The 13,921-nt window shown below is 36.7% G+C and overlaps 1 protein-coding gene across 2 annotated transcripts; it reads left to right on the top strand.

Annotated features, from left to right (window-relative positions):
- Window positions 1-277: 277 nt before the first annotated feature.
- Window positions 278-4,873, top strand: LOC142549091 (putative galacturonosyltransferase 10). Of its 2 annotated transcripts, none has more exons than XM_075657852.1 (2): window positions 278-682; window positions 3,320-4,873. In XM_075657852.1, exons 1-2 carry the CDS (start codon window positions 530-532, stop codon window positions 4,769-4,771), a joined length of 1,605 nt encoding a protein of 534 aa, XP_075513967.1. In that variant the 5' UTR covers window positions 278-529; the 3' UTR covers window positions 4,772-4,873. The 2 variants fall into 2 exon arrangements, with proteins under 2 accessions (XP_075513967.1, XP_075513968.1); XM_075657853.1 differs by lacking the exon at window positions 278-682 and adding an exon at window positions 707-842.
- Window positions 4,874-13,921: the final 9,048 nt, after the last annotated feature.

The following is a 13,921-nucleotide window of genomic DNA, read 5'->3' as shown; positions in this document are numbered from 1 at the left end:
TCGGTACGGTACCGGTATGAACTTTTTTCATACCGAAAATTTGGTATACCGAATGTGTGGTATACCGAATTTCCGGTATCGGTATGAAAAAATTTCATACCGATATTTTCGGTACGATATACCGTACCAAAGATATACGATACCGTAGATCGGTACGGTATACCGTACCGTACCCACCCTAGTCCAAACCGACAAAAGGAGAGAATTGGCTGTTATTTTTGGATCAAAACCTCAAATTTAGGATACACCTATGAAAACTGAGTGGTGAATAAGTGAACTTACGGTAAAGTTTGAGGACTGAATGGCAGTTAATGCCCAGCTGCCTCGACGTGTGACATATCTCATTCATCACCACAATTCCACCTGCTGCTTCACTGAATTCCTCTCTTCTTTGCTATTACCATCACAAACCCACTTCTAATCGTCCTCCCAGTGTAAAAAACTTTAAAATTTTCACTTTTATATGATATTTTTCAGGCTTTATTTGAAGATAGCTTTGGAGGAGTATTTTATAATACATAAATAATAAATGAGGCGCCGAGGCCCAGATTTTAGGAGACCAGTGAGGCGGCGATTTTCGAACATAATTTGGATAACTCTTTGTGGGTTAGTGATTTTTCTGTTTATCGTGGTGCTGAGCAGAGAGAATCGGAAACCCAGTCCAAGATCGGTTTATACTAAGGTACATTTCGATCTGTATATATTTCTTGTGATGTCATCTTAAATTTGGGTTATTTGAGGTTCGTAATATTCTCTCTTTGTTAATAATTGATGAAAATACTTGAGATGATGCCACGGAGAAGTACAGAACGATGTCTTGGATTTTTAGTGGAAACTAGAAGGTGAACTGTCATTATCTTTCATTAAGATCGTAAAACCTCTTGTATTCATGATTAAACAATCTTCTTGGTGTTCCTTGTGTTAATTGTTCTTTCTTTGTTTGGTAAGTGGTACCTGCCCTTTCCGGAAAATTTACTTGTAAATGATTTTTTTTTCATTCTTGTAACCTATGAAGTGCCAAAGCCGCAGACTTTTTTTTTTTTCATTTGCATTTGATTTCTTTATGAACCTTATGGTTTTCTAGCTGTGGACTGGTGGTGATTGTGGGCCCATTTTCGAGGCACAACTTTGTCCGCCCAATATTTTTCATGCAAGCATTGGTGTGTTGAGGATGCATGGATAAAATTATTTCATGAAAGTGAATGACATGAAAATTGAAAGTGGAATCCATATTAATGCTTATAGTAGGCAAAGAATTGAAGAAATCTTCCCTCTGTCTGTGAGTTCTCCCTTGCTTGTTGATACAAGTGAAGTCTTTGTAGAACTATTGCAAGTTGAATTGAATAAAAACACTAATTTAACTACTGTTACTGCGATTGAAGGAGCGATACCTTTCCTAGTCCTCATATGACTTGTATATTTACTTGTGAATGTGATTGATCAATTCTTCCATTTTAAAGTCAAATGATGATGCAGTAGAAACTATTCAACCGTTGGAAAATGAACTCTTTCTGTCAACTGAACTGAAATTGGAGCAGTTATAAATCTACTCTCCACAAGATATGTGAAGCATGTGTTATTAGATATTGTTTACGAGATACATTAAATGAAAAGCTGTTGGCGACATTGGGAAGCTTGAATAGGAATCAAATTTATCAAAACAAAGTGTTTGCAGAGCGCCTTGAGTAACTGGCGAGATTGAACATATATATATATGTGGTGGGGGTATAATGGAGGGCTTAAGCTGCGTAACCACCTTTCCACTCAGATTTAGGTTTTGAATTTGAAGATATATGTAAGTATCCTATGCTCTCACCATACATGCATTGTTAAGATATGACTTGGGCCTAATCCATTCCAAAAGTTAGATCAATTGGGTGAATTGTCAAAGTTCATATTCTAAACTCTCAAAAACTTAATCTAGCCGATCAGTGACATCTAACACACCCCTCTCACGGAATGAACAAATGGAGCATGAAGTTTGCCACACCCTTCTCACGGAATGAACAACTGGAGTATGAAGTTTATAAAACATTAGCAGGTGACTCTTAAAGGCGGTCCAACACATAACGGTGGCATGTGTTCTGACCATGTTAAGATTAGAACTTAGGTCGAACTCTGCTCAAAAGCTAGTTCAAGAAGGGAGGATTGTCCAAGTCTATATATACAATTTTCAAGAACTTAATTCAGCTCATGTGTGAGATCTAACATGTATGTTTCTCTCTACATTATCCTCATCTCCTATTAGATAATTTTGGTCAATGTATAGAATCCTTGAGATGCCATCAAGACCCGAAGGTAGATTCGACTCTTGGTGTGATATATATGGTCATTAATAATTGTATTGATCGAAAATGAAAGGACTTCTTATAAGTGAACAGATCTAGTGGTGCTTCTCTAATTACTTGTAAGTTGATCATAGCATGAGGTATAAAGGAGTCTGCAATGTGCAGTATTTTCATTGTATTTTGTGATTTCTTTTTTACACCTTTAGCTAATAAGTGGTTAGAAACTAGGACTATTTCCTCATGGCTTGGTTTAATATTTATTATCTTGGATGATGACTAACATTTTAAATTCTTACAAACTGAGTAAGAATTTTTGAAGGGGATGAAAGGGTGAAAATTAAGATTCAAGATCTCTTGTTGGTCAAAGGCATATATTTTATAGCTAGTTTTATGTAGCCTATTCAAGGAAATTTGGTTCGACTAATTCACTCAAAATTACCAGTGAATGCAAATTTGGGACACCTTTAATTATTTTTAATATTAAGTTTTTATGCCCTTTTGTTTTAATTGAGCTTAATTATCTTTTGAAAGTCTGTTTGTGGTTCCACCTTTAGTTTTTAATTGATAATTTAATTTTTATAGCCTTTAGTTTTTTATGTATTGCACAAGATGGTATCGGACAGGATGTGTAACAGCAAATTCATGTTTAGGTGCTGAAAGTTGTTAAACAACTTTCAACATGGGTTGGTATGACGACTGCTTGCAATCTTATCATTTTAAGGAATTTTTATGTTTACAAAGCTATTCAGCAGTTATTAAATCCGAAGCACTGAGTTAACAATCACTCAATTATCCCAAAAATGATGTTCTTCGGAAAGGTTATGGAAGCTAGTATTGAACTGCCTCTGGTTTTTTAAATTTAATTCCTGGTTTCCTCAACAAGATAGGCCACTGGGCATTGACTTATGTGTCTTGTTCATCATATTATTTCTCTGTTTGGCTCACTCTTAAAATTGTTGTTTTGTTCGCGATGCTATTCTAATCTAGAGTTTAAGTTTCCATAATTAATTCTGTGCTATTCTATCATGCAGAGATCATTTAGACATGATAAGATCATAGAAGGGCTTAATATCACTGACGAAATGTTGAGTCCGGACTCGGTAACAAGGCAACTGAATGACCAAATTTCTCTAGCAAAGGCATTTATTGTCATTGCAAAACACAACAACAACCTTCAATTTGCATGGGAGCTTAGTGCTCAAATCCGCAACTCAGAGATCCTCCTCTCGAATTCTGCTTTACGAAGAACTCCTTTGACGACGAGTGAATCAGAGGCAGCAATTCGTGACATGGCACATTTACTTTTTCAGGCTCAGCAACTCCACTATGACAGTTCTACCATGATCATGAGATTGAAGGCTCAGATCCAGGGTCTCGAAGAAGATATGAATTCTGCAAAAGATAAGAGTTCCAAATATGGGCAAATTGCTGCAGAAGAAGTTCCGAAGAGCCTGTATTGCCTCGGTGTGCGATTAACAAGCGAGTGGTTTAAGAACGGTAATTTACAGAGGAAACTCGAGGAAAAGAGTCGAATAGCTATGAAACTCAAAGATAACAGTCTTTACCATTTCTGTGTATTTTCTGACAACATCCTCGCAACATCGGTTGTGGTGAATTCAACTGCCTCAAATTCCCAAAACACTGATAAGGTTGTCTTCCACATCATTACTGACGAGGTGAATTTTGCAGCAATGAAGGCCTGGTTCACGATGAACAGTTTCCTAGGAGTGACTATTGATGTTCAAAAGATAGAAAACTTCACCTGGCTAAACGCTTCTTATGTTCCTGTTCTTAAGCAGCTTCAAGATTCTGAAACAAAGAGCTACTACTTCTCTGGCACGGGTGACGATAACAGGACTCCAATCAAATTCCGGAACCCGAAATATCTGTCCATGCTCAACCACCTCAGGTTCTACATCCCCGAAGTTTTTCCCGAGTTGAAGAAACTGGTGTTTCTCGATGATGACGTGATTGTCCAGAAAGATCTTTCGCCTTTATTTTCTATAGATCTAAATGGGAATGTGAATGGAGCAGTCGAGACATGCATGGAAACATTTCATCGGTACCATAAGTACTTAAACTACTCCCACCCTCTAATTCGTGAGCATTTTGACCCAGATGCATGTGGATGGGCCTTCGGGATGAATATTTTCGACTTGGTGCAGTGGCGTAAAAGAAACGTCACCGGCATCTACCACTACTGGCAAGAAAAGAATGTGGACAGAACCTTATGGAAACTCGGGACCTTGCCTCCTGGACTGTTAACCTTTTACGGATTGACAGAACCGTTGAATCCATCATGGCATGTGTTAGGATTGGGATATACGAGTGTCGACCCACAGTTGATAGAGAAGGGGGCTGTGCTGCATTTCAATGGCAACTCCAAACCTTGGTTGAAGATTGGAATGGAGAAATATAAACCTCTTTGGGATAAATATGTGGATTATAGTCATCCTTTATTACAACAGTGCAATGCCCATTAGTTTCAAATTCATGGTTTACATAACATTTGGACACCAATTCTTTGTACACTGGATGAAATGTGTAGAAGTAATTTATGATATGAGCAGGGCACGTTCTTTTTATTTGTTCCTTGTTCTAATTTGTTGTTGTAATGTAGTGTTATAGATTTAATTATATTTGTTTGATAAATGAATTTTCTAACTTTCTTGATAAAAAGCATTGGCATATATAAAATATATGTAGCAATAAAACCATTGTATCGATGTTCCATGAGTAATTTTTAGTATACTTTTTTTGTAGTCTTGTTTTCGACTCGTGATTTCTATCTATATTTTGGAAATCACCGTGGGTGAGAATCTCCTCGTCTTCGATTTCCATGACAAAAGCGATCGTAACCGAACATTGATGGTAGGGCCATGGAATTTCTTCCAGAACTTCCAGAGGGCTCAAAGGGCTGCAAAATCCTAACAACGTGGCCTTTGATGTAACACCTATGTGGATTCAGTGTCACAACCTACCGATTGCATTCATGAACGTAGAAATCCTACGAGTTGTTGGATCCATGATCGGCATATTAATTTTCAACTAATCTACTTCTAATCTTACCCTAAATATTCTTTTTTATTTGATTTATTTAATTTTTTTTAATTAGTTATTGAATGTGTATTTTTTAAATTTAGTGATATAATTATAATTATATTTGATATAATTAATATTATATTATTAATAATTGCGATATTATTATTAAAATGATTAATTTAATTATTTTAAATATAATATTGAATCTATATTATACGAACTGAAATAGAAATAATTAAAATTGGTTAAATAAAATTAATACATGATATTAAATTAAATAACATATTACAAATACAACTTCAAATATTTGAAGGACCATATTCATCCCATAAATTATCAATTAAAGCATTTTGTAATGCATAGTGAAAGTCTTTGTCTTTTTTTTAATCGAGCGAGAAATTTTCGAAATCTGATCTGCTCATTGATAGCTATTTCTATCATTGGAGTCGGTGTTTCCCTAGCATTTTGAATTGGTGCACTAAGATCACGTTCATCTTCGATTATCATATTATGCATTATATATAATACATGCTTTCATTATATCATTAAAAATATTTTTCTTCCAATCATGTGCTGGAGATGCCACAATCACAAATCGTGATTGAAGAACGTCAAATACACGCTCCACATTTTTCCTGCATGACTCTTGTTTCATCGCAACATACTGCTTCTTTGGACCACGCGGATCATGGATAGTTTGCACAATAGTTGTTCATTTCGGTTAAATACTATCAGCTAAATAATATGCAGTGTCATATTCTTCTGTTCCAATAGTATAATGAGCTCGATGAGAAAATCCTTGTGCAAGATTGGAAAATAGACTGGAAGACTCTAAAACTTATATCATTATTGGTTCCAGGCATACAAAAATATGCATGTCATATCGAAAGATCGTAATCACCTACCGCTTCTAAAATGATTATTGGAAAACCACTACGACCTACCTATTGTCCCGCCCAAGCCATGAGGCAATTTTTCCACCTCCAATGCATATAGTCGAGACTTCCCAACATTCCAGGAAAACCTCGTTGCTTGCCAACATAGAGAAATCTAGCAATATCATTTGCAGTAGGTGATATCACCTGCTGCTCCACAAAAACTTCCATTATAGCTCGACAAAAGCGTTGCATACACTGAATTGCAATAGATTATCCTATTTGGATGTATTTATCAGTAGCATTCGCATGTAAGATATATGCTAGATTTCTCAATGAAGCTGTTGCTTTTTGATTAGTCGATAGCCCGAGCCGTCCCAAACTATCGCTTCTTTGTATGAAATAAACATGGTGATTCTTTATGACATCTATTATCCGAAGGAAAAGATTTCGAGACATTCAAAATCTTCGTCGGAACATTGCTTCATTATAGACTGGATTCTCAGCAAAATAGTTGTTAAACAACTTATGATCATCAATTCCACATTCACGTCGAATGACTATATGACCTGGAAATGACCCTTCGTGTGTGACTTCTTGTTCTTGTTGGATGATGTAGGCAACAACTAAATCTTGTTCTCGAGCTATAGTTGCAATATTGGTCTTCTTCTATTTTCAAAGTTTTCAACAAATTAATATTGTCTTCATTATTTGACAATGAAGATGAGTCAGATGAGTTTTCATCAAATAGAGAATATGTATTCATTTTTAATTTAGAAAGAAGGTAAAATCTGTATGAAAGTATGATACTATAGTTACATTATATAGATGTCTTGTAGATGCATTTTGGACTGGTAGATGAGTTTGGAGTGGTAGATGAGTTTTGACTGGTAGATACATTTGGACTGGTAGATGAGTTTTGACTGGTAGATACGTTTGACTGGTAGATGCGCTTTTGACTGGTATGGTACCTTCCCATTATATATAAACTTCTATTATAAACATTACAATCTACAACCAAAAAATGTCGTTGTTCAAAGAAATTCAATGGACTCCACTTTCCGAACAACTAATTACGCTATTGAAGAAGACAAATGCATGTCTCATGTTTATCTTGACGTTTCGCAAAATCCTATCATCGGTATAAACCAATCCAAAGAACGATTTTGGAGTCGGATTGAAGAAGCTTTAAATGCCGGCAAATCGAATAACATGCCAGTAGGCAATATCAGATCATTGCAATGTCGCATGCAAGTTATCCTTCGTGCTGTTAGAAAATTATGTGGATATGTTAGTATAATTGAAAAGCTGAAGTCGAGTGGCACATCTGAAGAAGATATTGTAAGTATTATTATTATATTTACATGAATACTCTAAATCTATTTTTTTATACAAGTAATATATTTTGTGCAGTTGAATATGACAAATGATTTAATTATGCAAGATAAAAATTTCACTAAAAGATTCAAGTTAGACCATGTTTGGCTTATAATGAAAGATGTGAGAAATTTTCGGCCAACGACAATGCATCAATGCTAGTATCCAAACAACGTGTTACAAATTTGGATTCATCACAGTCGGATACTCAATAACCAGAATATCCAATATCAGGTTCCCCTGTAGTAAATTCATTCTCAATTAATTTAAGCAGTGATGAAAATGTAGGTGGAACTCCATCTCAACAACCTCTTGGAGTGAAAAATTTCAAATTAAAGAAAAAAGAGAAAAGAGAAAAAAATTGTTTCGGAATTAATTTCTACGATGAAAGAAGGACATCGCGAGCTTATCAATGTATTGCAAAAGATATCTATTGATATGCAACAAAATTATGATATTAAGCTGTTAGCATTGCAAAATGAGAAAAAAAAAAAAAAACTAGAAATTCGTCAACAACAAATAGAAAAAATTTAGGAGGAAAATAAAATTTTGTACATGGATCTAAGCACAATTGGCGATCCAGAAATGCGTCAAATTGTTCAAAATGAACGAGCAAGAATTATGCAAAAAAGAGATGCAGAACGTCGTTAACATGAGGGCATCGCATTTGGAAAATATTTTGGTGATTTTGGAGGATCTGAATCTGGATCCGATTTTCCAAATTATTGATGATTTAGTTTGTTTATCTTTTATTATATTTGCATTTAAATTATCTAAATTCGAATTCATATTTTTATTTTAACTGTGTGGTTGAATGTATAAATATTATTCAATAAATTTTTGTGTTAGATGTTTTATTATAAATTTATTTAAAATCTATTTATAAATTTTTATAATTGAATATTTCAGTTTTTATGATTAAATATCTAATTATAAAAATAATATAATAATATCATATTATTATATAAATAATATTTATAATTTTTAATATAAGTATTTATAATAAAAAAAAAACTTCCCTCTACGTCAATTTTGGCGCAGAGCTCATGCTATTTTGACGCAGGGTTTGGAGATGTCCTTAAAAGGGCTCCTACGACGGGCAAGAAGAAAGACTCAACTTTTGCTAATCCGAAATCTGCCGAGCACCCACCATGAAAAGATGACTCCGCTATAGGAGAGCATACACTACATAAAGTTACTGAGAAAACATATGACGTTGTGTTCCATAGGATTAATGATCAGGCTTTCGAAAACATCACTAAGCTAAGCCCAAAAAATTGGCAACGAGGGGACCGAGGCAACAATGGTGAGCATAGTAAAAGCATCTATCGTGGGCAGAGCCCTATGGGCCGGGTACCAAAATGAAATTGGTCAGTGGCTAAGGACCAAATAAAAAACAGGCACAGAACTATGAAATGGAGTTCGAGGAAACCTCTCTATCGGCGGAGGCTGGATCTCAATGATTCGCTTAGCTTGGAACGCCCGAGGGTTCGCTTAGCTTGGAACGCCAGAAGGCTTAGGAACCCTCGAGTATTCAGGGATCTATGGCGTATAATAGCAACGGTAAAAGTGGACTCATTTCACTATGGAAAGAAGAGGTAGATATCACAGTAAAATCCTTTTCGAGAAGCCATATTGATTGTACAGTTAGCGAGGCTGGAAAAATATGGCATTTTACCGAGTTCTATGGCCACTCCAATGCGAGCATGCGACATCTCTTATGGGACCTGTTAATACGGCTAGGAGCCTTACAAAAGTTTGAGGGATTTACCATGGTTAGTTGGAGGAGACTAATGAAAATCTGCCTTGATGATTGAGAGATATGGTCTGTGGTGGACTGGTGGGGAAGTCTACACTTGGTACGATAAACGAAGGCCAAGGGACATCATCTTTGAACGGCTCCATCGTTTTGTTAGTAATTTTACATGGTGAATGCTATATCGAGCCATCACAGTAACATTTCTTGAGTTTTATGGGTCCAATCATAAACCACTTTTCTTGGACCTTGACACACCAGAAACTCCACAACTCCCCAGGCCTTCCAAAGGAAAAATAGGTTCCATTTTGAGCACTGTTTGGAAAGTTGGAAATGGTGACTCTATAAGAATTTTCACGGACAAATGGCTACCAAATCTGAAGGATCCCATATCTGAGGTTGGAACTCATCTAAATCCAGAAGACAAAGTCAGTAAGCTGATCCAACAAGACAACTGGACCTTTCATAAGAGAAAATCTACCGTCCTACATTGCGGACCAAGTGCTTGAGCTTCCACTAAACTTGCAAGTATAAGAGGACTCTCGCTTCTGGCCCAAGGTTTTGAAAAGAATTTATATAGTAAGAAATGGATATAGGGAAGAAATAGGAATGCATGAACCTCTTATGCACAGCACCGATCATAGCTCATATGACTGGTGGAAGTTTATGTGGTCTCTTAATTTACCACCAAAAGTCCGCATTTGCTGGTGGCGTCTTTCAAATGATTTGATACCAACAACTGCTAATATGACGCATCATGTACCAACATCGCCGAGTTGCTCACATTTTGAGTTCCACTACGAAAGTACTATTCATGCTTTATTTCGACGCCGAACTCCAAAGCTATATGGAAAAAATTGGTTTCTGGGAACCTATTAAGCAATTAGGAGATCCTGAAACTAAAAATTTTATCGGATGGTTGAAAATGCAAGTTGCTAGGAAATCATTCGAGGAGTTAGCAGTTATCATATGGGCAATTGGAAATCCCGAATGGAACGAGCGCACGAGACTAGTAACGACATGAGGCACGGGATGTATTAAGATTGGATTTTGATTCATGTGTCAATTATGAGAATCACAAGTTTGGCATTGGAGGAATGACAAGTGACTGGAACAGACACGTCCGCTGGGCTTTCAGAAAACAAATCCTAAGGCCGTTATCAGTGAAAGATGGAGAATTAAGAGCAATCAAGGAGAGACTTCATAAATCAATCCAACAACGTGAGATGATTAACCAGATAGCTTCAGACTCTTAATTATGTGTCTTTTCTTTTTAGCGAAACAAAATTGTCTACTTAATTATAGATTCTAACCCATTTTAGTCCCTAATTCCAATTTTACCCCTGATTTTTTCCTTTGGCCCCTCATGATTCTGCGAAATAAATTAAATCTTATACCTTTTGACTAAAATGATGCTAGGTTGTGTCCACCGGATTTTACATTGTTTGTTTTGAAGATAATTGAAGAGAATGATTGATGTCTTCAACTTTTTTTGTCTTTGTATTTATAAAAATCTTGGTGAACTTGAAATCATGACTTCAAACCTGTAAATTATTATTTTTATTATTGTTGCTAGTTGTTGTCTCGAATTATTGCTGCTAGATACCTTTTGGCGACTCAATAGCGGTTATGTCTTTATTATTAGTGGTTGATTCACATGCTCTCTTTAATATTTTTTGGGGAATCTTTTGTTTTTTTTTTGTGATCCTCGAGGACATGTTTTGCATGGTCCTTCACCACTTGGATTTATCTCTGCGATATGCTTATGGTCATATCTTGGCCGAAATTCCTTCCCAAATTCTGGCTCTTATGGGTCAGGCATATATTCAACGTTCATCTCCCAATATGAGTCATATTGCAGAATTTTCGGCGAGTTTCTTTGCATCCAGGTAGCTTGTTATTTCACATAAAATTTATTTTATTTTCGAATGCCTCTTCTGCAAATACTATAGTTTTTTTCGGTCATTATGTTTAACAGGAAAGATCCATCAAATGAATTTTGATAAAATTTTAGTGAAAACTTAACTTTGTTAACTCTATGAGACAACCCTTATTCCCCATGTTGTCCCGAGGAGACGTCATCTTAAATAAAATCGACATCAAAAGGATTGCCATATGTGAGCCTTTCCCAATCTTGATTTTGTAGCATTAGTAAATGACCTCCTGATCTTGATAAATGGAAAGCCATGTGTGATCCTTTCCCAACTAGTTTTGGTGTTGCACTGAAGAAGTATAGCTCCAAAATATCTCATCTGTAAGTTTCATATGCTATTTCCTGGATCTATTTTGGTAATAGTTCTATCCCTGGGAAACCGGGTGATGTGGCATAGACTGAGAGAAGATCCTCAAATTCCTAACATAAATTGACATCCTTAGGATGGTTGTTGGGTTGCACACATACTTGGATATCTTCTTACTACATCAACCCGACCTGTAGCCGAATAAATTTCTGATGTAGTTTTTAATTTATCCCAATTCTATAGATATACCTAACTGATAAATTATAGACTCGTTAGTGTCAACCTTATATCTACCCTTGTCAGTTTGAGGTCGAAGATTGATCTCACCATCCTAAGGTGAAATGTTGACTTGATTACTCGATATAGGAATCTGAAGCCTCAATTTTTGCTGGGGTAGACTCATCATGAAATGATCCTGAATTAGCACTTGTGCTAGAGGTATTTGAATAATTAATTAAACCCTAAACCTAATACCTCCTCTTGTGGCTGCCCTCCCACTTTCTCCAGCAGCCTCCTTACGTTTTTTACAGCATCTTTCTCTCCTCCTTTCAGCTGCAAGTCACGGTCCCCATAGATTTTCAAAAAAAACCTCCCCGCCTTCCCGGCTCACGTCTCGCGCGTAGTCCTTCGAGTTTTCAAGCGTATAAACATTAAAGCATGCCATGTATCTCCTTTCTCATTATTTACACCATATTTATATGCTGATGTGTTTGCCATATATGTAGATTTCGTAGACCTTGCACGATTAAAACGTTGTTGCTTCGATTGCTCATGTAAACACATGTTCTTGCGCATAATTCACATTGTTTGTAAGGACCGTGTATCGTATTATCGTAAATCTTATGTTGATTATCGATAATTAATGAAATTGTTATGCTATTAAGTGTGAGGCCCGAGGCCGAAGAGGCCGGGGGGTGATCGTCGGTGCCATGATATTGCACGGACAATGAGCGGCTCCTGGCAGGCTTCTAGGTGGAGGGAACATGAATAACCGATCCCACATCGGAATGAGAGGGATTCCGAGACTGTTCAATGTAATGGACTGTACAGTTAAAGAAGGCTTAAAAGATTTGATTGGTAATACTCATATCACAAAGGTGCATCTTCTTTTCGGTAGCTTATCACATAAAAACTCCAAAGTTAAGCGTGCTTGACTTGGGGCAATTTTGGGATGGGTGACCTCCTGGGAAGTTTCCCAGGGTGCGTGTGAGTGAGAACATAAGCACGCTGGAAAGACCCGTCTTGATACAGTGAGGACAGTCGACGAATCTGGGGCGTTACAGTTGGTATAAGAGCCGACCTCTCTTAGTACGGTGTGGTTCGGGAACGAACCAAGCGGAAGCTGGTGGGCATGTGAGGCCCGGGGCCGAAGAGGGCGGGGGGTTATCGCCGGTGCCATGAGATTGCACGGACAATGAGCGGCTCCTGACAGGCTTCTAGGTGGAGGGAACATGAATGAATCGATCCCACATCGGAATGAGAGGGATTCCGAGACTGTTCATATCTACAACTTTTATGTTGACCACTTTCTCTAATTCAAAAATTAAAATATAGTTTCGGGCCGAACAAGTCGCGCTAAGGGGCAACTTCTGCGCGCCCGAGCGCGTGACCAAGACTTCGGTCGTACCAGGCACGCCCGAGCGAGAATTTTGTTCCGCCCAGGTGAGAGTCCCTCGAATTGCACACTATTTAAGAATGATAAGGATGAGTTTTTCCATATGTATCTTTTTATTTCCTCTGAAGCTTCGAAGGGAAAAGTTAGAATTCAAGTTCTATCGTTTGAATCTATCTCGAAACATTGTCCAAACTTGAAACAAATTATATATTCGGAATCCTCGCATCTAGAGCTCTCTTTTGAGGTAAGATTCTTCTAGTTTCAGCACATGTATTTATTGAAGTGCTGGAATAGCATGTATTTGAAGTCGAGATCCATATATGCGATAGAATAACCGACAAGAAACTCGTATTCAAAGTTGGAATTGAATTATGTTATGATTTAAATTTGATATGAATTTACAAAGTTTCAAAAGATATTTGAAACTCATATTGTTGATTTTGAATTATTTTGTTGATTAAAATGAATGTGTTACTGATGTAGATAGATTTTTATACTGAAATCTAAGGCTACAGTGGACTGGAAACAAAGAATTAAGGTATGTTGCGACCGAGTAACATACGACAGGTATCTGTATCATATGATATATGTTTGATTGATTTGATTGAGAATATGTGTCTATGTGCCTTAATTTTTTGAGTTGATGTGGCATACATGACATATACGTTGAGCTATGATCCTTGGATACCTATTATGACTGGATTTGATTCTAAGGTTTGTGAACACGA

The sequence above is a fragment of the Primulina tabacum genome, chromosome 6 (genome assembly GCF_025594145.1).
Source record: "Primulina tabacum isolate GXHZ01 chromosome 6, ASM2559414v2, whole genome shotgun sequence".
Lineage (NCBI taxonomy): Eukaryota > Viridiplantae > Streptophyta > Magnoliopsida > Lamiales > Gesneriaceae > Primulina > Primulina tabacum.
This window is presented reverse-complemented; position numbering and strand designations above follow the sequence as displayed.